The sequence below is a fragment of the Oryzias melastigma genome, linkage group LG4, assembly GCF_002922805.2.
Source record: "Oryzias melastigma strain HK-1 linkage group LG4, ASM292280v2, whole genome shotgun sequence".
Classification (NCBI taxonomy): Eukaryota; Metazoa; Chordata; class Actinopteri; order Beloniformes; family Adrianichthyidae; genus Oryzias; species Oryzias melastigma.
This window is the reverse complement of record NC_050515.1, coordinates 8,910,480-8,927,734: the sequence shown is the minus strand read 5'-3', so window position 1 is coordinate 8,927,734 and position 17,255 is coordinate 8,910,480. Positions and strand designations below refer to the sequence as shown.

The following is a 17,255-nucleotide window of genomic DNA, read 5'->3' as shown; positions in this document are numbered from 1 at the left end:
CACGGCCTGGGATGTTGTCTGGGCCTGCAGCTTTGCGTGGATTGATGGAGGTGAGTGTCCTCTTCACGCTGGCAGCTGTCAGGTACAGACTTTGAAATCGATGCAAGCTCAGTTAATTTGATTACTTTGCGTTCATTGAAAGAGTCATTTCTGTGATAGGAAAGCAAGGCCGCCTCTTGAAAAACCAACGCTGTTTTCATCATAAACGTTTAAACCCCGAGGGAAAAGAAAAACAACTCGCATTAGGTTTAACGAGTCACTTACTGACAAAGTGATGAATATGGGACAATTAAATAGACTGGATTCTCTGATTGTGGATGCTTACTTTATTAATGTATGCATCTCGACCTTGTAACTCTATACATTAATGTGACATTAGCCTGCTGTGAAGTCAAAAAAGCTGTTTATTCACACTTTTCTCCTCTTTATGGCTTCTTTAATTGATACACAACAGAGGTTTTTGGGGGTTTCATTTCAGCAGTTTAGCTCTTTTGTTTGAACAAAATAAAATACTTCATGATCGACTTCTTTTTTTAACTTCATACACTGTTGAAGTTACGTTTACACCGGATGCGATTCGTGGGGCTGGGGCGTCGAGTTTCAATGCTAGGTCAATGCGATCTGTCGTCCTGAGGTGCAATTTGACCGTGGAACGTCAAAACTTCAAAAATCAGAAGTTTGGAAAGATTGACCAATCGGGACTCAGCTTTGAGCATGTGACATTTTCAGTGACTCTGTCAACGGGTAGAAAACTAATCCAATATGGCTGCTTAATGCGAGGGTTTTCGTCCTGAACTTCCATCCGTTTTCTGGAGCCGTGGGGGTGATACACCCTGGACAGGTCGCTTAGCAATCTCCCCCGTCCCAGGTGGAGTGAGGTCCGCCTCCCAGTGGCGTGCTCCAGTTCCATGGGTTTATATCTTATTTTTATTCATCTTATTTTCTTATTTTTATTGCGACAATAATAAAAAGATCCTCCAGTTTTATTTTTGTTTTTCCCTTCTCGGGTTAATGCGGGACAGAAATTCTTTAAACTGGGTCACATATGGAAGTAATGTTTAAAATGGCCGTCATCTACGGTGGCCCAGAAAGGTCACAACACTTAAAATCAGGGGGTGTCGAACTCAATTGAACGGGGGGCCAAAATCCAAAACACACTTTAGGTTGTGCGCCGAACAGGATAAAAATGTAGTAAACACACTAAAACTACATTTTTAAAACTTTTTAACATTACTATGAAAAAATATATTATTCCAAAATAAATCAACTTAAACCTTAAATAACTTTCATTATTTTACTCTTCATAAGAATATATTTTGTCAAAATTATATAAGTTAGAAATGAGCACAAGATAACATCGTGCCATTTATAACAATAAAATGATCTGGAGGGCCGGATATAATTACCCAGCGGGCCGGATCCGGCCCCCGGGCCTTGACTTTTACACGTGCTTTAAATTCACAACACATCACAGTTAGTCACAACACAAAAAAATTAATCCAAGTCATGAAAAAAATCAACTCACAACACAAAAAAATCTACTAACAACACATCAAAGCAGAAGTTTGCATTCCTTTTATTCTGAAATTCGCATAACAGGAAATAGAAAGTTACAAGATGATTTAAGTTGAGACACTAAGGACATTGATGGTGAGACTACAAACCTCGAATGTGCAAAAACTCTTGTATAGAAATACTCTTCGTTTTGATGATACGGCAAAAGTTTGCAAACTTTTTTTTTTTTTTTTGCAAAAACTTTATTAAACAATTTCCTTTTTCTGTTTTTTTCTCTTTTTTTCCTCTTTTTTTTTCAAACCATTATCTGCCCCATCCTCTCGACAGTTCTGGATGTGTACGTTCTGAGCACGGATGGTCCAGTCCAGGACTTTAAATTTCCACAATCAAACAGGAATGGAATCTCCATCCAGCTCTCTGCCAACACCGTTAAACTCAACAGCCGCAATGGTAAGTGAAAGACAAATACGTCTAGAAAAGAGACAGGGATTCACGCAATTCTGATGCCATCCTCTACTTTCCAGGGATCGCCAAGTTGGTTTTTGTGCTTTACAAAAACCTGAGCCAGTTTCTCAGTACGGAAAACGCCACCATCAAGATGGCAAACGAGGCGTACGGTCGCAACGTGTCGGTGGCCGTCAATTCTGACATCATTGCAGCTTCGATCAACAAAGAGTCCAGCCGTGTATTCATCAACGAGCCGGTGATTTTCACCTTAGAGCACATCGACGTAAGTCTCTCCACAGGAAGGGTCTTGCTTAAAAAAAAAAAGATCTGAATAGCAAATGTCTGCCTAGGTCAGTCAGCAGTTTACTGAAGTCATTGAACATCAAATTAAATAAGTCTTTAGGACTTAAGTGAATTCTTAATGAAAACTAATTCTTTAATCAACACTGGAATACAAATGAAACACATTTTCTTTCATAGCGGGGATATTAACTCCAAGATTAGCCTCACAATCTAGGAAGAAATTGCTGGAGCACCAATTATCTTCTGTCTTTTAAAGTTGTCACTGGAGTTCCCAGAGGACTGTGGATGACTCCGTTCTTTATCAGAGGAATTGTGCCGTTCCACAGACATGCCATCAAACAATTACGCTTCTCTGTTATTAAGGCCTCATATACTCAACTATGCTTCGCTAGATTTGGCAAGCACGTGCCAAATGAGATACAACATATGAATTGGTTCATGAGAGCTGTGAAGTGAAAAATCCTCATCCATATCCGTGCAGAAAAGTGCTTTGTATGAGTAGGGGGTAAATGGCCTCATGTTCTACATGTGCTTCAATTTCAGGAAGTCAATTATTTGGACACTTAACCATATCTCTTGTTATCTGCAGATGGAGCACTACTTCAATGCCAATTGCTCCTTTTGGAATTACTCCGAAAGGAGTATGACGGGCTACTGGTCCACCCAAGGCTGCAAACTCCTCAACTACAACAAAACGCACACCACCTGCTCCTGCAGCCACCTCACCAACTTCGCCGTCCTCATGGCACACCGTGAAATCTCAGTATGTCGCGTCGTTTTCTAGATTTCAGCTTTAAATATCATTGTTTTTCTAAATGTCAGTTACTAAGGATGGGCTTTAAAAAGGGATTCATCAAAATCAAATACTTTAAGAAATGAAACATTGATTCATGAAATCCATTAATCTACTGTATCTCTCTTTATAGTTGTTTCCGGTAGTTTCTTTCAGTCTGTAGCAATTACGGTCAGAATTTTGGCAGCAGGAAAGATCACTAAATTTACTCAACCTGTAACTAGAAGTAAGAGAGGGTCAGTGGGTCAAGTACCAGAGGCAGAGGAACGTTTAGGATCATTCTTTTATTTTTCTCCAATATTTATGCTAAATGAATGAGGCCTTTGGCTATATCCTCTAATAATACATTCATGCATCAGGTTAATCATCCGGTGTAATTTTGTGTTTGCCACAGTAAAAATATTAGTAAGGAAAAACTTAACAAGAAAATCTTTAGAAAGTTGTGAACAGTAAACAATTCATTAGTTGTCCCATATCTTTCATTTTGTATAGATCTTTGTAGAAATGCAGGTCAAATTACTATAGAATTATTGGTTAAATTACGTCAAAAAAGCATCAGAACATTAAATAGAACCACCAATTTCTTTATTTAGGTAAACTAAAAGTTTCAAATTAAAGGGACATTTTTTTATAGTAAAGTATTAGAGATTATTTATAGAGTTAAACATAACTTAGTTTCAAAAACTATATATCACTTTGAACAGGTTAGAGTTTGAACCAATGTAAGGCGAAATGTGTTTCAGTTCAGTTGGTGTAAAATTATGAAATTAATAAAAATTAAACACTAATTTTTTTGCAAATAAAGAAGTCTAAAATGTAAAGGTATCAATGATTGATTAGCACAAAATGACTTGTATCTACTATATATATATATATATATATTTTTTTTAATTATTAATTTGGGTTGTTAAACTGATCAGCATGGACATTGAAGGATATGCATCAAACAACCTTCATATGATTCAATTTATTCTCTTTTTTATTGGTTGTTACTGTATTTGATGTCAATGCAAAAGCAAATTTAAATGAATAAACTAATGAATGAAATTATCTGTACATGCAGAAAGTCGTTGTTACTTAATAAAAAATCTAAGATGTGAAAATCTAGAAACAAGGAGTTCCTCACAAGCATTAAAAACAAAAAACAATCTAAAAAAGCTGTTAAATTGCTTCAAATCGAATGCTATACACCCTAATAATAGGTATTTATTTGCTAGTTCTAAGCAAATGTTTTTATTTTTTTATTTTTATGTAACTAATTGAAGTTTGTTTTAATTACAGTGACAAAAAACTACTATAAAGAGTAAAAATTGCTAATTTTAGGACAAAGTGAGGCTAAAAAAATGAGAATATGATCTTAGTACAGGTTACTAATAAATCCTAAATCCAAATGAATAAATCCTTAAGCATGAATCTACATTTTGGTGAACATTTTTTAAATTGAAAATAAAAAAAAATCTAAAAATTGAACGAAAAATTCAAGTGCAGTTTGAGTATCATATAAGGTTTTTCTATTGCCAGGATGTGGAACAAACTGACTCATTTTAGTAATAATTTCTACATTTCAAGATTCTAGATCTTAATGAGACAAAAAATTGGAAAAGTGCAAAAAAAAAAGCTAAAACAACTTAAAATCTGATGAAATATTTTGAATTTTTTTGCAAGTATGAACTAGTTTGAATTGTAAAAATGCTGTAGTTACATTCTTTTAAAGCAAATGTTTCTGTTTATTATTTATTTATTTATTTATTTTTTTTGTTCCAGGCCAACATTAGGGAGCATCACGAGCTCCTCCTCTCCGTCATCACTCGCGTGGGCATCGTGGTGTCCCTGGTCTGCCTCAGCATCTGCATCTTCACCTTCTGCTTCTTCCGGGGCCTGCAGAGCGACCGCAACACCATCCACAAGAACCTGTGCTTAAATCTCTTCATTGCTGAGTTAATATTCCTAATTGGGATCGATATGACAGAACACAGGGTAAGCAGGAAGGATTTTCGTCTATAGATCTGATTTTGATGCATTCTCTCCACCCTTCATGTCATCCCTCTAGACGAAACAAAAGTGCCTTTCAGTGAAAAATGGATGGGGCTTTAAGAGTTGTTTGTTTGTAACCTTCCCTGCTTGTCCCTGACATGACATGTGCGGGACAGCGCCATTATTGCAGATTACTAAGGAGACATGTCTAGCATTTGACAGGCCTTTTTTTCTCTTTCACTTAAAGTCTCCGTTGCCATGGCGAACATACCATTTTAAACCTTTTTTTTTTCAACCCATATTTTTCTTTCAATTTTAAGAAATACAAACCCTTTTTTTCCTTCACATTCAGCTTGCATTTAAGGCTTTCAGTGCGGAGCTCTGCGTTTGCATCGGCTTCCTCTAACCTCACATTACACGTGACATTTTAATTTCTGCTGTTCTAATGGAAAAAGGAGGTGCGTGCAAAGTCAGAGCCCATGTGGAGAATGAATATTCATCGGGGTTTTCATCACTTTCTTTGATATACATTCTGCTGAATGAGAGAAGCAGAATTAGAGAATGTCATCTTAAAAAAAAAAAGATGTTTTTACATCAGATCCTCCAGATCATTAATGGCCCGATGTTATCTTGCACTTATTTAGAATTTTTTTAATTTTGACAAAATATATTTTTATGGAGAGTAAAATATTGAAATGTATTTAAGGTTTAAGTTAATTTATTCAAGAATAATATTACTTCCTTTTTATGATTAATAATTATGTCCATGAGGGAGGGTTAAAGGCTGGGATAACCAGTTTTATTTAGTCTGTTTAGTCTTTTTCTGCATCTGTAAAATTACCTTCATGAAGCCCAATGAGGTAATTTTTCTTTGTGATTTGTGGCCATATAAATACAATTGAACTGAATTTAAAAGTTATATTTTTAAAGTTTTAAAAATTGGCATTCTGCTAGATTTTTGGACTATTTTGGCATTAACTAAGATTTTTTAGGCTATTTTTAGCTAATATTTCAGCTACATGCTAGCTCTTTTGGCTAATTTAGTCTTTTTTCATTTTTTAGACTAATTTGGAGTTTAGCTAATATTTTAGACTTATGATAGCTGTCTTGGCATTTATTGAGTCTTTTTTTTTGCTATTTTGGAGTCTAGCTAATATTTCAGCTTCATGCTAGCTGTTTTGGTTAACTTAGGATTTTTTTTGTTGTTTAGGCTAATTTGGAGTTTAGCTAACATTTCCGCTTTATGCTAGCTGTTTTGGTTAATTTAGGCTTTTTAAGTGTTTTAGGCCTGATTTGGAGTTTAGCTAACATTTCAGCTTTATGCTAGCTGTTTTGGTTAACTTGGGCTTTTTTCAGTTTTTTAGGCTAATTTGGCATTAAACTAATGTTTTAGCTGACTAACAGTTTCTTGGTTTTCAGCTGTTAACTTCAGTGATTTCAGCTTCAGCGTTTTTAGTAATCAATTTCAGCACCTTTAGCTATTAGCTTCAAAGGCCAAATTCAGTTTATAGCATCCCCATTAGCATTATCGCAGGTAATGCTATATATCAAGTTCATAATTATGTTAAAAAGTTACAGTTTTAAAGTTTTAAAAATGTATTTTTAGAGTGTTCAATAAATGTTTATCCCGTTCGGCCCACGACCTACGGTGTGTTTTGTATTTTGGCCCCTTGTGCGATTGAGTTTGACACCCCGGCTGTAGAATGTTTCAATAAATGTGGTTTTGTATGCTGCATTTTGCTGAAATCCATGTCTGTTTTGTCCCAGATCGGATGTGCCATCATAGCGGGGATCCTCCACTTCTTCTTCCTGGCTTCCTTCTCCTGGATGTGTCTCGAAGGCGTCCAGCTGTACCTCATGCTCGTGGAAGTGTTTGAGAGCGAATACTCACGGAAAAAGTACTACTACGTGTCGGGCTACCTCTTCCCCGCCATCGTGGTTGGCGTCTCCGCAGCGATAGACTATAGGAGCTACGGGACCGAGAAAGCGTAAATACAGCTCTCTTTGCTTTGCTGACACGCTGAGCGGAACGCCGCGCCGGCTCACCTGCTGTGTTCTATGTGTGGCTGACTTTGAGATAAAATCAACTCATCATCTCTTCTTGCACCTTATGCTGTTCTCAGGAGAACCACACCAAAACATTTTTTTTTTTGCCAGGGATGGGCAGCTGTTCAATTTTTTATGTCAATGAAAGAGGCTGACAGCCTCAACACTGTGGCTTCACCGGCGGGTGCAACTACATTAATGCCTGTCTGCTGAAGGACCCTCCTGTGACCTCTTGTTTGAAAATGCTCTCTTAAAGAGAAGAGCACTGCAGAAAAAGCCTTTTACACAGATTAATGGTCAAATCACATTTAAGACTTGTTTATTATGAGAGACCTCTTCAGATCTTTCCTGTATTAGTGCTTAGTACAAAAAACCCTCCAGGTTAGATACAAAAATAATCAACCACACACTAGATATCATCAGTAAGCAGAAGTATTCCTATAATTATGAGCAGACGTATTAGTATGGATTTGTTTTAAGCTTCTCCACGTGTTTTTCTTCTTATCGTAGCTGCTGGCTAAGAGTGGACAATCATTTCATATGGAGTTTTATCGGACCCGTCACCTTCATTATCATGGTAAGTTTGGTTTTAAATGCTGAAACTAACAGAACGCTGGATGACATTTTAAAAAAAGATGCTGGGAGAAAGTACGAGTGGGTAAACAAAAAATAATAATATCTCAAAGTGGTTCCTTTCTATGTTGAGGTTCACCTCTGATGGTCCCCATGTGTTTTGGATTTTTTGCAATTCAATTTTTACATTATTTAGCAACTCAATGTGTTCTGTGTTCCTATTGGCTGTCGCCAACCACTCTCCTCTGTGCCCATGAATGTGTTCAGTTTGGCAAATTTAGATTAATCTTCTATATTAAGCAGATCTTTGCTTTAATTCTATAGTACTGGACATATTTTCTACAAAAGTTTAATGGTTTAAGCAAAATAGACAAATATATAAAGTGTGCAGTGACAAGTTTTACAGCCTTAAAACATCTGTAATCAATTTCACCTTTTGTAGGTTTCTTTTAGAATGTACATACAGGGTTCTTGCTGGGTCTTAAAGTCTTGAATTTATGAATTTGGAAATACTCCCTTAAAAAACTTTTTTTTAAAAAGTCTTGACTTTTGACATCTAAGGCTTATAAATTGTGCTGCTTGAAACATCTCCGCTTTACAATTCTAGTTGAAAATATTATTTTTGAACCATAATTATTTTAAGAAATTAATTTAAATAAAAAGCAACACCAATTTAAAAAAAAACAAAGAAAAAGAGAATCGCCCTAAATAGTAGTGGAGAAAAAAAATTATTTTTAGATTAATTAATCATGATCCATAAATGATTCTGAATCGTTTAATGAATTTAAATAATCAAAATACTTATATGATTTAAAGTAAAAGTAACAAGCGGAACTAATCGTGAGCGTTTTCACTCTGACAAACATGGCTGACCTTCCAGGTCTCGTCATCCAACTTCGCTTAAAGTTTGAAAGTATTTCGGCTTTCATAGTGTCCGGGGTCAATTGGATAAAAGTCACATGGTGTGTAAGTTATGTCACACCAAAATTAGATATGTGGGAACACAACAAATGAATGAAATCACAATGTGCAGGTAGCTGGACACTATTTATTCAGTTTGACGTGAGTTAAAGAGCGTTTCATTACAGCGGGTCTAATGAGAAAACGTAACTTTATTTTGAATATTTTGATTCTGCGAAATATTTTTGATTATCAAACTAAATATTTTTCCTGTCGGAATGTTTATTTATGGGGTTACATTGTCTATAAAATTGTTCTTTTGAGTCTTTCGATGAGAATTTTGTTTTCTCCGATTGTAAAAGGACATGGTGTTGTAGAGACAAGACATTTGGGATGGTGGATGGTCCTTTTCCAAAGTAGTAGTAGTAGTTTGCATCATAAAATGGAAATAATGAATAAAATTGGAAATAATCAATAAAATAAGGAATAAACTGAGAAATTGGTCTCAATATTTTATATGTATGGCCTTAAAAATGTCCTAAAATGTCGAAATTTACCTTGAAAAAACTTATAGATACCCTGAAGAGATTAATTTGTCAGAATTGACTCAAACAAATTTGAAGTCATCAAATTCAAGATTTTGTTTAGTACCTAAACACTGCAAATTTCCTCTGATTTTCCATTTGGGTAAGAAAAAAAAGACAAAGTGGGCCAGTGTGTGTTTTTGGAAACACCCTGCAATGTCGAGGTTTATGACTCCGTTCACCTTCCTCTTGCATCTTTTTCCCTGATCGTTTTTCTGCTTTTTGTAAATAGCAGATGGCATTGTCAGCGAGAGCAAAAAGCAAATGCACCTCTATGTTTAGTCAAGGGCTGTCTAAGGTGAAGGACTATAGCATATCATATTGACATACGTCCTATAAAGGCATGCAATTATTTACTGGTCATGACATTATTATCTCCTGCTCCATCAGCAAGGCTCAGAAGAATGAGACCTTGGGGAGTTCGACTTTGCACAAGAAAAAAGGAAATGGCACATGGTATCCGTCATACGTATCCTGACAGACTATCTCACTGTTTGCTCTGGTGAAAATGGATGGAGGGGGAAGTTCTTGGTTGTGTGGCATTTGTTGGTTATCCAGTCTAATGGCGTGTACAGTATCTACAGACGGAGCGACCTCTGTTGAACACGCATAACATGCTAAAGAGACGGGGCCAGTCGTGCTAAATTCAACCCAGTGCCTGCACATGGGAAGACTGGTTGGAGCTTTCAGCACAGAACGGCTCTTTGTGCGCGACGGTCAAATAAATAAAAGACGAATCCTCTCACTGAACTGCATTTCACAGTTTTCTCAAAGCAAAACAAGTCGTTTTTAAAGATGGATAAGGATGCGCTCGAAAGACCCGTGGAAGTCTACATTGGACTGAAATGTCTTTGAGTAAAAGCTGAAAGGCGCCTTTGTTGTTTTCTTCCTTTTTTTTCTTCTTCTTCTTCCTCCCTCCACCGCTTTGAATGCAAGAGGTTATAATTGAAGAAAGGCCAGCATTGCATTAAAGCAAAACATACATTTCTTCCTGTCTCAGCAAATGCTCTGTCAGCCACACAGGAATATGTTTCCTTTTCCTAAATTGGGCCCTCATTGTTTTCCAATCGAGTGTTACTCGCATTGTAATTTGCATGAAAAATATGTTTGCTGTGGAAATGATGATCGGGATCCCAGCGGTGATGACCGGAGAGATAGAATCATGACCCTGTGAGGAGCTAATGTATTGTTACAGAGCTAATGTGTGACAGGAATGAGGTTTTGTTGCTCCGGCTCCGGCATAGGCCATTGCTCCTCTGGTTCTGTGCAACAACTGTCTCAAAAAGACAAAGCACTGTAGAAAGGGGCATCTCAGGGGAGCGTGCCGGAGCAAGGTTTGTCTACAACATCCATGACCCTGGTTTCTCGACAAATTGGCTTTGTCCTTGTCAATGAGACAAGGCACATGAGCAAGAAAGTGAGAAGAAAATAGGAGAAAGTTTTGGCTGTTTGGAGGGTAAAACGCGTTTTTCCAAGGCCATTCATGTTTTTCTCCATTGCTTCAAAGCCTCAAACAACAGTTAGGGGTAGGCATTCGGATCCATGTTCTTAGGCAGAGTTGCATGTCTCTGGGCACAGGAGGTATTAGCTCCATGAAAGGGGAACACGGAAGTAATGAGTGGTGAGGGGAGACATTAGTATGCTTGAGATGGCTTCAACACAAGGCCTTTTGGATCATGACACATCGCGAGCAGTTCTTGTCATCTGGACAGCTCCATCTGCACCTTTAATATTTTATCCCCCCTCAGTTCATTTGGAGTTCAGTGTGTACACACACAGTCCACTTCAGGAAAAAAAAAAAGCTTTCTCCTCAGTCCCAATGAGGCGAGGTGCTTCTGCATGGCTTGCAGTGATGATTCAGAGACAGAGTGAAGGATAGAAGCAAGGCAGCTCTGCTCGAGCAAGAGGGATCCCCCGGGAAGGCCCGCGAAAGCATGTCGGTGGGGGTGGGAACATGTGCCATGCTGCTGGATTACTTTAAAGTACTGTGTCCCTCTCCTCTGTCTCATTGGATCTATGTCAGCACTCCATGTGTGAAAGGGGTCTTCAAAAGTCCTTGCCCCTCCCTCCCCGCAATCACCAGCACAGTCTGACTCATGCAGACGGATGACAGAAATAATGGCTGATAGCTGTGAAATAAAACATGCTTTCTATGATATAAAAAAGGCATCTTTTTTTTTTTTTTTGGTCCTCCTACCTTTCTTCTCCTGCAGCTACCTCCTTTCTTTTATTGTGTACGGCTCCATGAGTTGATTGCATGTGGAGGGGGTGATGTATTGATCACAGGCGGTCTTTTGATAACCCAAACGTGGAGAAATTTCAGCTGAATGACCACCTCACAAAGGTCCCTCATATCTCCAATTCATCTCCATGTTTTTTTTTTTTTTGGTCTTCTAAAAATAACACCCTCAAAAGTCACCACTTGTGGGGCTCCACTTCAACCACAACAAAAAAAGAGAAAAAACCTCCTTTCTCCTCACAAATGTGTTTATTTGTATGTTCTGTCTCTGTTTTATTCGGTCCTTTGATACGCTCTATTGGAGACACACGTCTCAATTTTTGGCTCAGAAATTCCTGGGCATTATTTATACATGGCTGGGTGGCAGTACAAACACAGTTTGGTGCATCTGCCACGAGTGCTTGTACACGCTGTGTGGAGGACTACTTTGCCCCAGAATAAATGTTTTTGAAGTAAATTATTCCAAGCGGCCCCTTGCTGGACCATCTAGCCTTTTGTGTCTCTAAATCAAACTATTGATTTTTAAAGGTAGCGAATAAAACGCTGCACATCGTATCCTTGTCTCCGCCTGATGTGTGCCGCCCTCTCCCTTAAGATTTAATACTTTAAAACAAGCTCGCCTTTTTCTCCCTTTCCGTCTCCCTCTTTTCATCAGCGCACACAGGAGAGTCGAACAAAACATGTCAGGTTCCCTCCAGCTTTCTGCTGCTGGTTCCACCTTATAATATTTCACTACGTGCACAAAATGATATGCATTTGTTTTGTACAACAAGAGCCTCTCCTGTTTCTTTTTCTGCCGCTTTCCTTCCCCCACCGACGTTGCTCGACTGCTGCTAGGATCTCTCTTTTTTTTTTTCCTCCACAGTGATGGATTTTAATGCATTTCCATGCTCTTATTGATATAGAATGACACTAAATTTGGCGCCAGTCGGCCTGTCTGATTCTAGCAGGAACGATAGATGTTTATTGGATTAGTCTGCGGACACGCAGAGAGTTGAAGGCTCTCCGCTTTTAATACTTACAGACAAATTAACAGTTTTTTTTCTCTCTTTCTGCTATATATCTCCAGCCTTACATCTTCATGAATTAATGCTGCCATTACTCTGTTTTGACAGCTCAATCTCATCTTCCTGGTGATCACAATGTACAAAATGGTGAAGCACTCTACCACCCTGAAACCAGACTCTAGCCGACTGGAGAATATTAAGTAAGTGAGGCATTACACGCCTTTTATTCTGCCACTTTCATAATTCATAAACATTTGTTTTACTCATCTGGGTTTGGTTTTTGACTTCCCGACCTTTAAGGAAGTACATGTGTATAAATGTATAGTTTTTTACTTGTATATTTACAGATTTTGAGTTGCGCTGAGGTATTTTGTGTTACTGTTCTTTTCAAAAATAACCTTTATGACATCTTTACTCTCAAAACTCCACTTTGAAAATAACATTATAGGGAAGTGTGTTTATTTCCAGGATGTTGTAGACATGTTTTTTAAAACATCCCTGCTTGTAATTCAGAAAGAGGAATAAAATAAACAGGAATTATTTATTATGTAAGGTAACACTACTCACCTGAACTGACCCTTTTGGTGAAGTGAAAACTTTTTGCCTTTTTTTTAAGGACCCACTCCAATAAAATTGTGTTTTGGGTTTTTTTTTAACATGTTCTCATAGTATTTTCTCATGATGAAAGTCATAAAATAACATTTCTGAGTAATTATTTTTTCTAATCAGGAACAGACAAAAAGCTGCAGTTTAAAAAACAACAATCGACACAAGCTTCCCACTCTGCTCCATCCTAATGCATCAATTTACACATTAATAGATCCATTATGGTCTTTGCTTTCCTCGTCTGAGCTGGCTCTAAAATGTACGGTTGTTGTTCGCCGTTTTTGTTGCACCGGTATTGTTACGTTAGGGTTTTCAGGGGCTGTAAGCTAGCGGGAGCGAGTGTAAACAATGGGATGATGGGAAATATATGGAGGCTTACTCCACGCCAACAGTCCCGAAGCAGAGGCACTTTTCTCATGAACTACCACCTTGTTGCACCAGTGATCCTAGGTTTGTGTTGTAAGCTAGTGGGAGAGAATGTAAACGAGGGTATGATGGGAAGTCAGAGCAGGCTGTGCTGCTCTGCAGAAACTATGTCCTAAAAATGATAAAAAATCGATCCCAAAACAGCATAATTATAATTAAAAGACCACTGGGGATGTTTTAAATAGATTAATACATGATTGGAGTGGGACTTTAAGTAGAAATGGATAGTTATTTAAGAAAAAAATTAGGAGAAATGTTTTTTTTGTTGCACAAATATCAATTTATATACAATTTTGAAAACAGGAAACACACAAAACAATCAATGACTTATTTCGATGTTTGTGTTGGAGCACTCTCTTAAGGAAACCACATTTAAGTGGCTTTGACATTGGTTTACATTTTCTACTTGGGTGTTTTAAATTGTTTAATTTAAGTTTGTTTACGCTGACAAACCCCACCGTGTATGAAAAGCAGGTCCTTTGTGCTCATTTTCTTTGTGTGTGTGTGTTTTTTTTTTTTTTTCTTTTTTTGTGCCTGGGTTCACTCAGCAGAGCGCAACGGTCATTGCATGCTGCATGTGAAGGCAAAGCTAACGCGCACCCTCTCCTCTCTTCTCTCCTCTCATCCTCGTGCTCCGTCTCTCTCTGTTCTGCAATCCACACCAGTAATTATCGCGTTTGTGATGGCTACTATAACACAGATTTGCCTGGGTAAGCTTTTATCATGCACCTCAAATAAATTTACCCACACTACATCACCAAAAAGATGCTAGCTAGATCAACCGCAGAATGATGACCTTCTTTAACTGAATGTTTGGCTTCATGTTTATGAGTTATTAACAGTAAAACACATCATTTCCCTTGGATCAATTCAACTAACACACACTGTTCTGCCCTCTGATCTAATTGTGTTTCTTTCTTCCTGCTTGTCATGCTCTCTAGTTATGAAGATAATAAACGGTTTATCAAGTAAGAACATGTCGCCCAGAGTTTCCCTTCAGCTGACTCTCCTTTATAATTTTTTTTTTTTTTTAAATCTTTCTGTCCTTTTTTTTTCTTTCGCTCGTTCATCCTCTCACAAACTGCTGCTTCAAAGCTTTTCATGCTCCGTCCTTGTGGCTGGTCACTTTCACCATTGTTATCAGTGCAGTGTTGTGGTTCTTGTGGTGTTGTTGTGCGCTGAGATGTGACCGCTGTTGGTGTGTTATGGTTCCATGGGACTTTAAGACAGAATTTTACTCATTTTTTAAATTTTTTTTTCCATCTGCAAAGTTTTTTTTTCAGTTATGACACAAACACACACTCATACAGCAGTTCAATGTAAACTCCTGTTCAAAGTACTAATACAAATAAATTAAAATGATTTAAGTTTTGCTTTCTTCCTGTGTTTCCAAAGGCAACTGCTTTGTTGAGAGGGAAATGAAGGGGCTTTTTAAAGTTATTTAAGCCTAAATGTCTACTAAAATGTTGCTTTTCTTTGCATCTTTTTTCTTGTAGATCCTGGGTCATGGGGGCTTTCGCTCTGCTATGCCTGCTGGGTCTCACCTGGTCCTTCGGCCTCTTCTTCATCAGTGAGGCCTCCATCGTCATGGCTTACCTCTTCACCATATTCAACACCTTCCAAGGGATGTTTATCTTTATTTTCCACTGTCTTCTTCAGAAAAAAGTAAGCATGTTTTTCATCTTTATTAGTCAAACTTTCCAGAGCGCCTCAGATTATTACAGCGAATGAACATGAATTAACCACATATAATTCAATAAAGAAATTGACAGGAATTTTTTTTGGAATTAAGATGTTTTTTAAACTCTTTGATGAAATCCATTATATATATATATATATATATATATATATATATATATATATATATATATATATATTCATATTTTAAATAAGATATAGATAGTATCACTTGTGATACATTGGGTGAGTTTTTGCTCATATCTTATGATAAAAAAAAAATATGTGTTCAAGAAAAAAACACCTTATTTACCCACTTTTGATGCACACATTATAACATGGTGTAACTGTATTATAAAGTATTAATTATCAGCAATGTTTCAGTCTTTAAATAGACTCAGTAGTCATTAAAAAATGACAATAGATGAGCTACTCTCACCATAAATATTTGAAAACTAGCAAACGTGTTTTTGAGATTTCATGGAAGCAGCCATTTTGAAATGAGCAGGAAAACCCCTTACACTGCCCCTAGTGGAACGATGATGAACTACAGGGCAGAAAACTTTTATACAGTGGGTTTTTAAGGAAATTTTGGGTAATGCTAATGAGATGGGGTCTCAGAAACGCATGAATCAAATACGATACAATATTCTGATCTTTGCCACATTACTTTATGGATTAAAGACAATTCCTGCCTTCACCGCTTTTGAATATAACAATCTATTTCTATGTCCTTGCAGGTTCGTAAAGAGTACAGTAAGAGCTTCCGTCACACGTACTGCTGTGGCGGGCTGACTGCCACAGAGAGCTCGCATGGCTCCGCTAAGACTTCAGCCACACGGACCAGCGCACGCTACTCTTCTGGTACACAGGTAGTAAAGCAGCTGCACGCCCACACACACTCAAAAAATGCAGATATGCTGGAAAAAGACCGTAAACTCAGTTGATGAGAGAAGTTCAGACCCACTCAAGTTTACACCTTTTAATAGATTTAACAGAATACTTGACTGTGTTAAAAGTTTGCTTCATGAAACTTTTGGATAAACAGCAGTAAAATTTTAAGTAAAGCAAAATGTTCCCTCCTTCTGTTTTAAAGTTGATTTGCTTTACTGCAACTTGATAATTTTCTTTTAGCAAGTTTTTTTGGCTAGTTGCTACATCTCAGTGTAAAAGCATGTAACATAGCTACACATTCTCACTCACAACCCGTTAAATTTGGATGGTTCGGGCCTCCTCCACGTCACTGTTTGATGTTTTGAGTGTCCTATTTTGACATGCTGGTTGTTCCCATTAAATCACGGGTCCTCAGTAATGTACGGTAGAGCAATGGACATGGTTACAGACAAGGAACCAGGTTAGCTTACCTGGTACTAAACCGCTCTGCGATGGGGATCCCGGAGTAGCGTCTGCAGCCCAGGACCAAGCGACCCTCGGACTGGTACCGGTTCGCCACCCGTAGGTTGGGGACCCTTTATTTAATGGGAACAGCCAGTATTACAAAAAAACGACAAGTTGGGGACAACCTAAACGTCAGAAAAGTGATGCAGAGGGGGCCTGAACCATATGTCCATATTTGACAAGTTGGGAGTAATCAATCAATCAATCAATCAATCAATCAATCAAGATACTTTATTAATCCCCTGGGGGGAAATTCATTGTTTTTCAGTACAACCAAGAACAAGACAAACAGAGAGAAGTAAACAGACAGACTGCGGTGAACAGTATTTCAATTCTGCCCAGTCATGTGACTAGAACAGGGGTGTCAAACATACGGCCCACGGGTCGTACCCAGCCCACCAGATGGTTTAATCTGGCACAGTCATGAAGAGAAAAAAATATAAGGTTGTCAAAAAAAGATCAAGTTTCTAGCCCTTCCCTGTGGCAAGTTAGGGTTTTTTAAAGAAATGACCGCAATTCGCAATTCTGCCTCTAGGGGAAACAAAGAAATGCAAAACCGACATAACAAGAGATCAAGAAATAGACATAATAAGTGTATTAATATGTGGTTAGGCTACCAGGTTGTTTGAGGCATTTTTCCAACTGAGAAAAAAAAAATAAAAACAAAAATATATATAACAAGTTGTCATGCTACTTGTCCGGCCCACTTGAGATCAGACCGGTTGAATATGGCCCCTGAACCAAAATGAGTTTGACACCCCGGCTCG

At 37.8% G+C, this 17,255-nt stretch overlaps 1 protein-coding gene across 40 annotated transcripts in view; it reads left to right on the top strand.

Moving 5' to 3' along the window:
- The window catches only part of adgrl2a (adhesion G protein-coupled receptor L2a), a 222,131-nt gene that overhangs the window by 191,330 nt on the left and 13,546 nt on the right, over positions 1-17,255 (top strand). For 26 of the 40 annotated variants that reach the window (XR_004947738.1, XR_004947739.1, XR_004947735.1 and 23 more), the window contains 11 exons: positions 1,843-1,965; positions 2,040-2,245; positions 2,855-3,028; positions 4,823-5,035; positions 6,800-7,020; positions 7,589-7,655; positions 12,490-12,581; positions 14,079-14,123; positions 14,355-14,381; positions 14,910-15,078; positions 15,831-15,962. Coding sequence is in view for 35 of the 40 variants with exons in the window: in XM_024278248.2 (XP_024134016.1) it covers positions 1,843-1,965; positions 2,040-2,245; positions 2,855-3,028; positions 4,823-5,035; positions 6,800-7,020; positions 7,589-7,655; positions 12,490-12,581; positions 14,079-14,123; positions 14,355-14,381; positions 14,910-15,078; positions 15,831-15,962 (1,469 nt within the window). In the remaining 5 variants the exon portion in view is untranslated. The remainder of the gene's footprint in view (positions 1-1,842; positions 1,966-2,039; positions 2,246-2,854; positions 3,029-4,822; positions 5,036-6,799; positions 7,021-7,588; positions 7,656-12,489; positions 12,582-14,078; positions 14,124-14,354; positions 14,382-14,909; positions 15,079-15,830; positions 15,963-17,255) is intronic. The other 14 variants (XM_024278275.2, XM_036211503.1, XM_024278273.2 and 11 more) reach the window with 2 other exon arrangements.